This window comes from Equus quagga, chromosome 11, assembly GCF_021613505.1.
Source record: "Equus quagga isolate Etosha38 chromosome 11, UCLA_HA_Equagga_1.0, whole genome shotgun sequence".
Classification (NCBI taxonomy): Eukaryota; Metazoa; Chordata; class Mammalia; order Perissodactyla; family Equidae; genus Equus; species Equus quagga.
The window spans coordinates 40,895,678-40,909,826 of NC_060277.1; the positions used below are offsets into that span (position 1 = coordinate 40,895,678).

Consider the following 14,149-nt stretch of genomic DNA (forward strand, 5'->3'; position numbering starts at 1 on the left):
TTGAGTCATAGGCTGCTTCCAAAATCAACAAAGTACTTGAGATCATTTTACGTGTACGCTGAAAGATACTATGTTTGAGGGAATATTTTGAATAAAGAAGTGGCAACATTTAAACATACATACTGCTAAGCTGTGATTATCTTACATGTTTGAGGGAATCAGGAAAATTTAGGCAAATAGTATAATCTTAATCCAGGTCTTACGGGTAAGCATTAAGAACAAACACACACACAGAGTGGGCAGTATAGACAATACTATACAAGATAATAAGGGGGAGAGCAGAGGAGAAAGAATAGTAGTCTCAGTGGTTCTCAACCAGGGTAAATTTGCCCCCCAGGGGACATTTGGCAACATCTGGAAATGTTTTTGCTTGTCACAACTGGCAAGTGCTACTGGCATATAGTGGGCAGAGCCAGGGATGCTGGTAAGCATCCTCCAATGTACTGGAGAGCCTCCCACAACCAAGAATTATCCAGCCTAAAATGTCAACAATGCCGAGGCTGAGAAACGCTGGTTAGATGCTCTGTGTGGCTTATAAAGTACTTTAAAGTTCATCATCTTAATTGACCTTCATAACAGTCTCATAACTAGGTTATTAGATAAAATTATAGCCATTTTACAGATAAAGAATTTAGATCTGTTGATGTTGAGTGGTTTTCCCAGAGTCAAAGCCAGGATCCAACCTGGATCTTCTGACTGCAAATCACATCTGTTTTCTCCTCTTTTGTTTGAGTCAGAGAACATAGAGTAATTCTGCCTTGCTCCTCCTTACGGTTTGTGTTAAAGAGAGCTCTTCAGCCAGGAGACCCTCTTTTCTGACATTGGTTCCTTATGGAGTCAGGAAACCTTAATTCTGCTCTTAATTGCCAGAGCAACAATGCTGTTCAAATGGAAATAGTATTCAGTAATATATTTTATTAAATATTCTTATTGCGTTTTTTCTAGATATTTAAACATTAACCTAATCAGTTTTACTTTCTTTAATAAAAGAATGCAAGCACTAGACTTGAGACAATTGGACATAAAAACCAAACATTAATTTGTTCTTAGATTGTATTTTAAAATTCAGTATAACCCACACTTTGGGAATATCTCAAATGTCTTACGTGGCCATTTTAATTATAAAGGAGAATGAGGTTTAATTCTCCAAATTTCTTAATACTTTTTAAAATTTTTTTCCTCAAAGTTGATTTCCCACAAGTTCTGTGGAGTTACCAGATACTTCTTGATGTATCCAAACTGGTATTAATTGGCATTGGATCCCAGTTAGCATTTTTTAAAACATAGCTATATTTTTTGTCTTTTATGGATAAGTAATTTAAGTAATACTTTCCTTTGGCCAAGGGCAGTATACTGAATCTAATGTACTTCTTGGAATGAGCTGCCTCTCTTAATAGCATTCCTTTAAGCATTACAAAAATTTTTATGTTTATTTATTGGCAATGTACAAATTTATCTTTTCTGAACTTTCTTGCTTCTTGCATTTTTTAAAAACCAAGTTTTAAAGTTTTTTAAATCACCCTATTACTCTAGAGAATTTTTTTGATACATCTTTATAATGACTAAAATGCCTAACCTAGTCATAGGTAAACGAATTCAATTTTTGTTTTTTGCTTGCTCTTCAACACTGTTTTATACTATGCCATCGTTCCTATGAGAAAGAGCAAGCAGACTGTGGCTAACAACAATCTTCATCAATTTAGTAGTCTCTCGGGTCATACAAAAATGGGCCTTTAATACCTTAGGACTTCCTATGGATCAAACTACATAATTTTTTATACTTCTTTTACATTGCCCTGGCTCTGAAGAAGTATTAGCAAACTCCAGTATGGATAACCCTCCCTTCTGCTTCCCACCGCTCACAAAGAGTGCCTGTAGAGCAGGCTGGCTTCTTATTACCAAGCAAGACACATAGTTAAAAGTAAGTTACCAATACGGTATTATTTTTTTTCTAACTCTTCATTTGTGGAGAAGGTCCTGCCAAGTAACAGTGTGCTACCTAAGCAGAGTAAATGTAAATGTAGAAGTTTCTTGCCCAGGGTTTAAGCCATTTGACCTGCAGTTTTCTAATCCATTTGTTTATTGAAGATGATAAACTGATAAATTGGAATGGACTTTGAGAAAAGGAAATAGGCTTTCTTAAATGTTTTCCATTAAAAGTTAAAGTTTTAAAAGCATAGTCCTTTATTCTTTTCTGCCAGTACATTTTAATTCGTATTACTTTTATTTAAAGAAAAGAAAATGGGTGGCAGATTATTGGATTGCTGTAAATTTTTCTAATTTTTTTTTCCCTCCAAGACTTTAATGAGAATATGTGGGGGTTTTTTGGTTTTTTTTTATTTTGAGGAAAATTAGCCCTGAGCTAACATGTGCTGCCAATCCTCCTCCTTTTGCTGAGGAAGACTGGCCCTGAGCTAACATCCGTGCCCATCTTCCTCTACTTTATATGTGGGACACCTGCCACAGCATGGCTTGCCAAGCGGTGCCACGTCCACACCCGGGATCCAAACCGGAAAACCCTGGGCCAACAAAGCGGAACATGGGCGCTTAACCACTGAGCCACCAGGCTGGCCCCAAGAATATGGATTTTTATTTGGTTATTTTACTTGAATTTTCTTGACTTTCCCACATTTTGTTTTTGTTACTTTCCAAGCTTCCAAGGATCTATTTTCCCCCCTTCTTCAACTTAAGTACTCAAATGAAATAGGGCTTATGAATTGTGAAACTATATTAACACATTCTCATAATAGCATTTGATCGGATATTAAAAGAATACCTAAATTCTACGTTTCTTTTAAAAATCCAGATGTCAAAGATGAACAAGTAAAATGTCAAAAAGTTACAAAACAGGAGCAACAACTTTTTCCAGTTTAAAGCATAGAGTAAGAGACCGAGTAGTTAAGAAAGCAGATTTTGTTCTTGGCTCCAGCATCAGTAATCAAGGAAGATGAGCAGTCCTGCCCTGGAGTCCTTGTGTGCATAGGTATAGCACTTAAGGAAATCAACTGTGATTATAATGCATTTTGAAATCCACCAGGAAAGACTACTGTTAAATACATATATGCATACCACCTGTAAAAGATTTAATTGTAACATTAGGCTTCTGGACTTCCTCTCTAATATAAAATTCCTGTACATAGTTTATACAAGATTGATTGCTGTTACAAAATGAAATAAATTTCCAATATGTGATTTGCAAAAGTAAATTTTCCAAATACTGATAGTGTATGACTGTTGTAACTATAGTATATTAAAATGTCTTTTAAAAAATTAACTAAATTGGCAAGTTTTGTAGAAATTTATATTTAAACAGTTTTTATTAATATTATAACAGCGTAGTCAGTAGTTCTGAATTTTTTTCTTATTTAAGACTGCATTATAAGGCTTGATTTCATTTTAAGCGCTTGAAAATTCTTTCATCTGTGCTATAGATAAGCACTGCCTTCATGTGCTTCTGTTTGAGAACCTCGAACAGCGGTGCTTTAGTATACCTTTTGTTATTTCTAAGGCTAAAATAATATGGCATAACATTTTAGAGTGATAGAATGCTTTAATCAAAGAGAATTTTGTCTTGCGAACTGTTTTTAAGGATATGATAAAAAAAGATTGACTATGCAAATGTTTTTGAGTCAGTCTTACTGAAATATATAAAATATTTTTGCCCAGGTCTCTGAAGAGCCTGAATTTAATTGATATTTATTGTTTGTAATATCATTCTTAAAGCTGAAAAGAAACTTGAGGTGTCTTTATGATTTCAGCTGCATTTTGATCTCTTAACTGAGAAAAATTTAAGGAATATTCACTTTTAATTCTGGTCAGGGACATTTAGCTTTAATTGTGTATTGCTTGTTTAAAGAATATAAGTAGTTAAGTAGAATATAGAAAGGCCCAAACATATTTAACGGAAAGGTAAATGGCAGGTTTCTAATACTTATGTGGTGGTGTTCTCCTTCAGAAGTTTCACCTATCTTAGTTAACTGGCGAACAGATGAGGGGTGGAAGGGGCATTCTGTAGGGCTTTATAGAATGCTGGACACTGGGGCTGAGATCTGTTCAGAGACACCTGGGCAGTATTTTGCTTTATCAGGAAAAGAATATAACCATTCTAATACTATATTTGGTTCAGGAACCAGTACATACTAATGTTTATAAACATTCCTTTAACTGTAAGTATGTAGATTATTACTGCAATTTTCCCTCCCTGAATAGTGCAGTGCCAATAGGAATAGACGAGATAGAAAGAATTGAGCTTTGCTAGATCTGGCAAGTTCCTGCCTTGCACAGATAGGGTCATTAGCATTGTAAACCTTTGATTAGGGATGCTGAGGCCCAAGGAGAGCTATACTGAGATATACTGTACCTGCTTCTGCCATGTGTAGCCACCTCACCTTCAATAAAATCTGTATTGTGGCCAAATAGGGAAGTTTGTCTGACCTGTCAGTGAATATTTTGGACCCTGGGCGCAGACATGTCACCACTCATTAGGCCATCTTGACGTGGCGTCCCGCATGCCACAACTAGAAGGACCCACAACTAGAATATGCAACTATGTACTGGGGGGATTTGGGGAGAAAAAAGCAGGGGGAAAAAAAAGAAGATTGGCAACAGTTGTTAGCTCAGGTGCCAATCTTTAAAAAAAAAGAAAAAATTGGGGCCGGCCCCGTGGTTAAGTTTGCACACTCCGCTGCAGGCCACCCAGTGATTCGTCGGTTTGAAACCTGGGTGCGGACATGGCACTGCTCATCAAACCACGCTGAGGCAGCGTCCCACATGCCACAACTAGAAGGACCCACAACGAAGAATATACAACTATGTACTAGGGGGCTTTGGGAAGAAAAAGGAAAAAAATAAAATCTTTAAAAAAAAAATCCATAAGAAAAAAATTGAACTCTAACCTAATAAAGCTGGTTTATTAGAAAGCAAAACTCATCAATAGTAATTACTTTCCTTTGGGAGGAGAAAAAAAATACCCCGAAGGGCCTTTCTGAGGAATAATGCAGAATTTGTTGAAATTAGTGAAGAAATATGAAATTTATGGCAGCCTAAACAAGAATGTATATTTTTAAATTACACATTCACTTTACCATGAAATAATAATATAGTACTGCAGTGTATAGTGCTGTACAAATTTTTTAAATCTTGTGTATTTTACACATAAAGAGAGCAGTATCCCATAATTTTTAATATTCAAAACTTATGAATCTCAAAATTTCCAACATTTTGGTTAAGAGATGACTACAGGAAAATGTAGTGTTGATTTTTACGTGAAGAGAGTCTTCAGGAAGTTTGGAAAATAGAAAATAAACGTAGTTAAGGTAAGGAAAACTATGAGCTTACTTAAACCAATAAGAAAAACCATAGAAGTGACTGGGACCTAAGCCAGCAGTCTCTGGAGGGACTCTGTGTTCACATACCAGCTCAGGAAATGAGTTGTACTTGAAGGACCAGCTTTTTGAAGAGAGAGTTTGTTTTTGTGACATTATTGTAAAAGTAACTGAATTGATCTATAACTGCTATTCTAATCACCCTTTCTTTTTTGAGGGGTGTGATGGGTAGGATGGGCTAGAGACGTAGTGTATTTCTTTTGTTGATCTTACTTAGTAAAAAGTTATTCTAAAAAATATTTGTTCTCTATCATGAGTCATAAAAGTTCCAAAATTCGATGCATAAGAATACTCAGGACATCATTTGCAGGTTTTAGATTCCTTGATTAGGCATCTGTTGACATCATATTGCCCCTTGTTTCTACTTTTTTTTATTTATACTACCATGTGTAACATAGATGTGCACGTATCAAAGAACCATGAAAAAAATGTAAAATAAGCGAGTTTCTCAATAGTATTTAGTTGCAAAAAAAGTCAGAATCAATCAAAGTTTACTGAGAACACATCCAATAATTTTCATTTGCAATAATAGGAGTTTGATTTTTTTACATTCATATTTCTAAATTGTGACTTAAAACTTAATGTTGGAGCAACAAGTATTTGTTGATTGCAGTCCTTTTTTGCTTTGTGTGAACGATGTGCCAGATGGTTTCTGCCATGGTTGTGCTAATTAAAATGCATTGCCTGATATTGCTTGCTTTGACTCATGCTGTAGCTTGAAGATTTCTCATTTTTTGGCATTTATTAACTTTCAGCTCTTCCTTACTCTACTTCCTTAAAAGTTTTTACTTCCCTTTCCTCCTACCCCCACCTAGATATGAGTTTGTTTTTGTTGTTATTGCAATGATGATGTAATGATTTTTAGACACATGTGCTGGGTGGTTCCCCAGATTCACAAATGTTGCTAATCTGAAAAGAGAATTCCAGACACTTTTACAAGCCTGTCTCATCTAAGCTAATTTTAGAATGATTGTGTTGAATGAAATGTGCCTAAAATTGCTGATTAGTCACAGTGGTAGCGATCCTTTTTATCCTTGGGAAACAGGGATGGTTAAAAGTTTTCACAAAAGTATCTTAGTGTGCCTGATTCAATAAATGTGCAGTTTGTTGTTATATTAATTTGTAATCAAAAGTTGGAACTTGGAACAGAATGAAATTTGAAGTAAATTTGAGTTAAGATTATGCAAAGAATTCTAAAGCATAGCTTAAAATGAAAAAGAGTGATGATGTCTTACACTTTCAAGGGTGGCTGTAAATTTGAGTTTTTATATTCACTACACGTATTAGTAAAACATCATTATTCTGTTGTAAGGTCCTTTTAGTTTATTTGCCAAATAATAATGGGATCACATGGATTAAGATGCTAAATTATTTTGCTGAGTGGTTAAAATAAGTTACTAGGGATCATGGAAATATAAACTTTTAAGAATGAATTCTTTCTGCCACTCAGGCCACAGCTATTACAGTGCATGTTTTGAGTGCTGCCCACTAGTTGAGAAACTACGTAATATAACTTTAAGAGTCAAAAGAATTTTGAGTATCGTGTCAGCCGTTACCCATAATATTTTGATGTTTTCTTTTAGACAGCTGATCTCTCATCTTAGAAGATAATGTGTAAACAGCCATATTCCCAAATAAAAATCTGAGTGAGGCTATTGCTTAATTCATTCTATTTTGCTGAAGGCTTACATTTGTAGAATTCTTTCATAAACTGATTTTTAAATTATTATTAGCATAGAAGTTCCTAAAGCAGCATTAACACAGTAGCCCATTTCTACAAGCTATATATTTGGGAATGGAATAAGAGTCATTCATCTCTGGTAGGAAATTAAAGAGAAGTTTTTCACAAATAATAAATTACCAGATTCTGACGAAGACTAATGGGATTAAGTAAGTGTGACTTGGTATAATGAATTTAAGCCTACACATTCTTTTAGGCCTTGAACAGAACAAGATATTGCTGTTGGTTAAACTCAGTCATGTCTTACAACCTGCTAGCTGTCTTGCTGTAGAAACTGTAACGTAAGGCCCTTGAAATAGATGCCGTCATCAGCCCCAGCCCCCAAGCATTCATCTATTTAAATACATGGCAGAAGATGGTGGAAGAGAGTCCAGCAGCTATTCGTGTGGTAGGGGTGGCTATTGTGTTAGGACATACTTTGTTGTAGGCCAGCAGCTTTTGAGTTAAAACACTGCAGGTGTTTCTCTTCCTTTCCTTATCTTTCTGGGGGTTTTCTTGGGTTGTTTTGTTTTGTTTTGTTTATAATAAAGTCACTTATTCTTTTTCCTACAAACATTTCGTGTAGATCCAAGGAGCAACAAATTCCAACTGCCTACTGTAGCAGTTAACACCCTTATTGTCTGCTTGAATAAATTTCAATATTTTACTTTTTTTATTTTTTCAAAGGCAACGGACAGCCAAGACGTAGATCCATCCAAGACTTGACTGTTACTGGAACAGAACCTGGTCAGGTAAGACTTAACATTCCAATTCTCTGTCTTTGAAGAATAATAATGGGCAGAAATCAAGAATTAAGTATAATATATATATACTCTGCAAAATTAGTTTTATGAGTTGACCTAATATTGTAATAGAGTTCGTTGCCAATTGAACTTAAATACTTAGAAAAAAAATTATAGATGCTATTATTAATTTAACTTGAAGGATAATTTATGAGAGATTGATTAATTCAATAGTGCTCTCTATCTGTTATTTGGTTTTTATATATGCTTTAATAAGGAAGTATTCAGTTTTGTAATTTAACAATTTGTCATTATCATTGTCTCTAAAGTGAATCATTAGTATTGTCTCCTTTTAACTAATGAGGGGAATAAATATTTCCCCAATACGATGTCACTTCTTTGGGATCACATAGGTACTGACATACCTGGAGGACTAATCTGGTAATTTTTCATTTCACTGGATTTATATTTTTGTGAAATATTCTTAAGACAATATTTACCAAGCAGATGGATAAACTCTAGAAAGACTTTTCTCCCAGTTGGTAAAGTTTTCATTCTTCATCTTATATTTCTGGATGCTCTTCTGAACTCCCCTGATCTCTATCACTGCTTCTTTGTAGATGATCCAGACGGTGCTAGAATTTAAGCCATTTCTGACTAGTACAGAGCTTTAACCAACCAAGTATATAAAAGTAGCAGCTGAGTCATTATTTCTTTTCTGTTATTCAGGTTAATAAACGACATATATAATTTATATCATATGCTTAAAATGAGAACTAATTATGAGGGGTTTGTTATTGATTTGTTTTCAGTTGTGCTGAAATAAATTTTATGAGCACAGCATGCATCTGAAGTAATAAAAGTATCACATTATGGTCTATATTCATGTAAAATTATAGGATTATGTATTATAAACAGTGTGATTTAATTTATGGTAAAATGTATTAGTACTTTTCATCCTAGATAGGTGTTTTAATATTATTTCATTTTTATATCATACTTTAAATTCCAGAGATTCTTTGTAGTCGTTAATAAAAATTTGAAAGCCCTTTATAGCCATCAGCTTAACTAACAAAAACCACTTGAGATGTTTAAATGATAAATATCCTTAATCTTCGTTTATATTAGGAAATATTTTTACTTCTCACAATGCCTAAACACACACGTGTATACAAACACATACATAAAATATTTATACATATATACACATTAATGTATTATGTGTTTTATGGTATTAAGTGATGTTAAATCTTGATTTCATTTATTTAATAACAGCTTTTTCAGTATATCTGCTTTTGTGAGACCCCAGAACTTTTGAATGAAGTTCCCTGCTTTCTCGCCTTCAAATACTTGAAGCGTTAATCAGGGCATTTAGTAACAGTTTGACATCTGGTATTTGCTTTGATTCCTTAGAGGCTTGATGAGCTCAGCCTTTTTAACCCTGTTTACTATTGCCATTGATATTCCAGTTATGAGAAACTCTAGCCAAGTGTTCCCCCTTTGACTAGGAATGAGAAGCTTGCTCTAAGATAATTCAGGGGCATCCGCTAGTGCGAGTGCTTTTCTCTGTGCTCCATAATAAAGGCATTGCTGTCATTCAGGACTGACCTCACCACACCAGGCCTTACTTATTTCTTCACAAGTTCTGTATTGAGATTATGAATGTTACCCTTTTATTTACAACACCTGCAGGTAGTAAAACACTGGAACTGAGGCAGACTATGGTTGTGGGACCGTCATTTGCATGAGTTGTCATGGACTGCTCCGAAAGATTTGGAGTGAAGGGTAGTTTGATATGGTAATAACACCTGTTCTAAAACAGATGATATATGGCCATTGTATAGCCAGTGCTTAAAATTGATCAACTTTTTCAAAATTACTTAAGTATTACAAGCTTAAAATGCCTGATATCCAGTTCAGGATGAGAATGGCTAACAGTAATTCTAATGTACTATGAAAGCATTTTCCCCCGAAAATGTTATGATAGAATCTTTTTAATTGCTCTTGAAATAACATTCATTATTTTAAGGAGAAAAGTGTGCACAATATGGATTTTCAAAATTGAAGGTACAGGTCTTGTTAAAGTCTGGACTAAGCAATAAGTAGCCAGCCCTGGTGGTCTAGTGGTTAAGATCTGGCACTCTCACAAGCATGGCCCGGGTTCATTTCCAGGTCTGGGACCTCACTACCCACCTGTCAATTGTCATACTGTGGCGGCTGCATATTGCCGTGATGCTGAAAGCTCTGCCACCAGTATTTTAAATACCAGCAGGGTCACCCATGGTGGACAGGTTTCAGTGGAGCTTCCAGACTAAGACAGACTAGGAAGAAGGACCTGGCCACCCACTTCCGAAAAATTGGCTGTGAAAACCCTGTGAATAGCAGCAGAGCATTGTCTGATACAGCACCGGAAGGTGAGAGGATGGTGGAAAAAGAGTGGGCAGGGTTCCGCTCTGCTGTACACAGGGTCACTAGGAGTCAGAATCAACTCAACAGTGCTAACAACAAAAGCAATGATTACACAGATGCATGGAGGTTTTTTGTTTGTTTGTTTTGGCCACAGAAATTGATAAAGAGCATGAAGAAAAGAATTTGCCCACCCAGTACAATCATCAGAGGAAAAGAGAGAACTTACTAATACAGTTTAACATTGCATCTCATAGAGGAAAGGGAACTGACCAGAGTTTGTACTTTGCCTCTTGATTCAAGGCTGATCTTAATGAAATCACTTAGACTTTCCATCTGTAAACTACAATGAAATTGGTTGTTTTTATACTGCCATTCCTATTGAGAGGAATCGTGAACGAAGCAAGCTTCTTAATTAAAAGTAGTTGTGTAAAAGATTGCATCCTCACAACATACAACTCACTTTTAAATTGATTAACTCAGGTTTTTATTAATTCAGAAAGCTTCTTAAGCACACGTAATGGATCTTGCTTCCTAGATACTTCGAAAAGATACTGAGAAAGAAAAAAGGAGCGTCTCATGTCCAGGAACTGGTCTGACACTGAGACCTCAGTGGGTTAGAAGCAAGGCATAAGCAGTTTCTCAGAATGCCAGTAGACAAGGTTGTGCTGAGACCATGATAAAGTGAAACAAAACAAGACCATTTTATAATATTGTCTAAGCACAGACAAAAATGTCACTGTGCCACCCACAAGATACCAAATATTGCCCTCTCCCAGCTGACGTGAGTGACTGCTCCTTCTTTACCAAGTGCAGCTTTATCCTTGCTCTGTTCTGCCCTCCCTGTAGAATTGCCCCTACTTTGTGACAGTAGCCAATCTAGAATGAACCCATCGTTTCTTGGAGCCCCTCTAAAATCACTCAACAAAAGCCCAAATCCTATAATAAGCTCTTTCTAAAACCCTCTTACTGAGACACCGCAAAGTGCCCCATGGCGAGTGTTCGTTCTGCTTCACTGCAATGAATATTAAACCCAACTCATCCCACTACAGATGCGTTCTTAGTGTTCTTTGGTTGGGGGGCGTTGACAGTACCGAGAAGGTGCAGTCCCCAAGGAGCTTCTTTGGGCAGATCAGACTTATGCCCACATCAATTAGAGAACTACAGTAATAACAGCTACAATTTATTTATTGTGCACCAACTTTGTGCCAGTCAGCCCTTTAATATATATTATTTAAGTCTTAACCTTATAAATTTGATACTTTTTATTTTCCTCATTTTGCAAATGGATAAACTAAGGGTTAAAGAAACTCACCTAGGTCTTTTACTTCCAATACATTGCCAGTAATTGCTGCAACCAAGTTTTGAATCCGGATCTGATTCCAGAGCACACAGACTCTACATTCTATCATTCCATCTTGCCTATAAAACTGAATGTAAGGCATGTTAAAGTAAGCCTAGATCTCTTCAGTTTCAAGTATTTTGGCTTCTGTTTGCATCATCATTAATTATTTAAATATAGTTTTCAGTGATGATGAGTTTTAGCTATATCATATTGTTGAGCAAGGCTAACCCATCTTGGTAATAAATTTCTACCCATGACTGTACAAATTTATTTTTTATACATCTGGTTGAGCCTTTCTATGTTTCACTAAAATGATACATTCTCACATATGCCTGCATACCCCTTCTGGAATGGTATCCAATATTGATCTATTTTTAAGATTTCTCTTGGAGGGGACTGCAGTCAGTGAAAGTCACAAATGCAAGATGATACAATTATGATTATTTCGACAATTAGACATACTACTGTATTTCTATATGGGCTTTAGAATCTACTTTTACTAGGCAGATATGTTACTTGGGGCAAGTTCCTTAATTTCCCTGAGCTTCAGCAACCTTATCTCCCAATGGGGACCACGACACCCACCCCTTGGGGTTCTTATAACACGTGAAAGTACCAGACACACAGTAGATGCTTAATACATGTTGTGTGCCTGTCTCCTCATAGAGTGCCTCCCAGAGCTTTTACCACTTTCCTGCTCTCACTATAGTGTGTTACTCTCCGGAAATACTTTTTCCAAGTAGCACTTGGAAGGAAGTAAAATCCATTGGCATTCTGTTCTTTGTGTGTCATAAAGGAAGCTTCTGTCAGGGATCATGAAAAGTATTTGCCTTAAAGGCCTTTTATCACATATCAAGAGATGTATTATCCTGCATTGCTATTATTTATTTAAGTGATATCATTTATTATATTACTTCTTTTGTTCATCCTCAGTCTGCACCTCCTTTAGTGTAAATAATTTTCTGTTAAAGCTCTAAATCAGTTTTAAATAATTCCTGGTTCATAGTATACCTTTCTGTTGGAGAATTTAAAGAACATATAATAATGAAATTCTTAAATTTTCTTGTAATGAACTATAATGAAGCTAGAATTAGGTTGAGCCTATGCCTTCAGATTAGAAACAGTGTTTTCAGTATGCCCTGTCATGTATAGAGTCAATGGAATTATCTGTGACTATCATAATGACGGAAGTACCCTTATAAATCCACATTACCAACTGATTCCCATTTCTTTTTAATATTTATATTATTCAGCTGTTACCGTAAGCAAGAATATCATGTAAATCAACATTTAATCTCTGTTTTGTGCTTGTATAATTTTAGCAACTAAGGAGATTTCTGGGGATTTTAAATAGCTTTTAAATGTCAGTCTAAATAGCAGCATTGGCCATGAATTCTTGACTTATGAAAATATTTTCCCAGTCTTTCAGGTGAGACATAAAAAGCATAGCTTTATTTTTGCCTGAAAATAACTCCCAATTCCTTTTTACAAATATAGAGATAAAGTCCTGGTCAAAGTCCAGTTCGGCTTCATGGCTGCTCATGATAACTTGCCCCTGTGGTTTAAATTTGGCTTAGTATTCTTTTGCTGCCTTAAATTGCTGTGGCATTTCTGTACTCTCGTAACCACCTTCGTATTCAATCCTTGTGGTAAGTCAAGTTTCTCTATATCCTTAAACTTTGCACTTTATATGAGAATAGAATAAAGTAGTTGTAAATGTCTTGAAGGAAGGAGCAACCTAAATGAGTTTTAATAGTTTGAGAGCATTTATGGCCATCAGAATTTTACAGTGAATTTTTCTAATAGCTTCTGTAAAAGACTTTTTTTGTAATGGGTTGTAAGCAGTAACATAAATTTAACCCACAAACTAGTTTGATTTTTTTTTTATTGTCAGGTATTACCTGTTGCTCTTATTAGTGTCTTGTATTTTTAAAGTACTCAAAAAATAGTTATGGCTTGTTTTTAAATATTTCTTCAGTTTTTTTCCTACAAACATGTTAGAATATTATATTATTCATTGAAATACCAATTCCTTGAAATATAAAGACTTAGTTAATTTATGGATTTAAATTTAACTCATTATAACTTTTCTTGTAGCTTTAAAGAAAGACCAGTTTTGAAACTTGACCTAAAAATGTTATCCTTATTTCTTAGTTTCATAGCTAGAGGAAGTCTCAAGTAGAACCAATGAGTAGTGTGCACATGAGCTGCTGTCTAATAGTTTTTTGGAAAGTAGAAGGTGAAAAGAAATAAGTAGCAAAGAATTCTTTTAGAAATATTTAAACTTAATGAATACTATAATTCATATTAAGTCCAAATAGGATTATTTGTTTTAATGTAACAAATGTTCAGTGGCCTTTTTTTAATAGACAAAAATCCATTCCATTCTTATATTATGTAAACCTAATTCTTAGCTCATACTGTATCTTAATTTCTCGTAACTTATATTGAGTCTCATGTCACAAGCTCTTAATTTCTTCTCTTAAAATGTTAAAGTAAGAATATTAGCATAAAATTAGGTTGACTCTGAAACCCTCCCCTGCTAGCACTT

At 35.1% G+C, this 14,149-nt stretch overlaps 1 protein-coding gene across 3 annotated transcripts in view; it reads left to right on the forward strand.

Moving 5' to 3' along the window:
• MAP3K7 (mitogen-activated protein kinase kinase kinase 7) overlaps positions 1-14,149 on the forward strand; it is a 68,836-nt gene that overhangs the window by 38,599 nt on the left and 16,088 nt on the right. For all 3 annotated transcript variants that reach the window (XR_006890669.1, XM_046676211.1, XM_046676212.1), the window contains one exon: positions 7,792-7,856. Coding sequence is in view for 2 of the 3 variants with exons in the window: in XM_046676211.1 (XP_046532167.1) it covers positions 7,792-7,856 (65 nt within the window). In the remaining variant the exon portion in view is untranslated. The remainder of the gene's footprint in view (positions 1-7,791; positions 7,857-14,149) is intronic.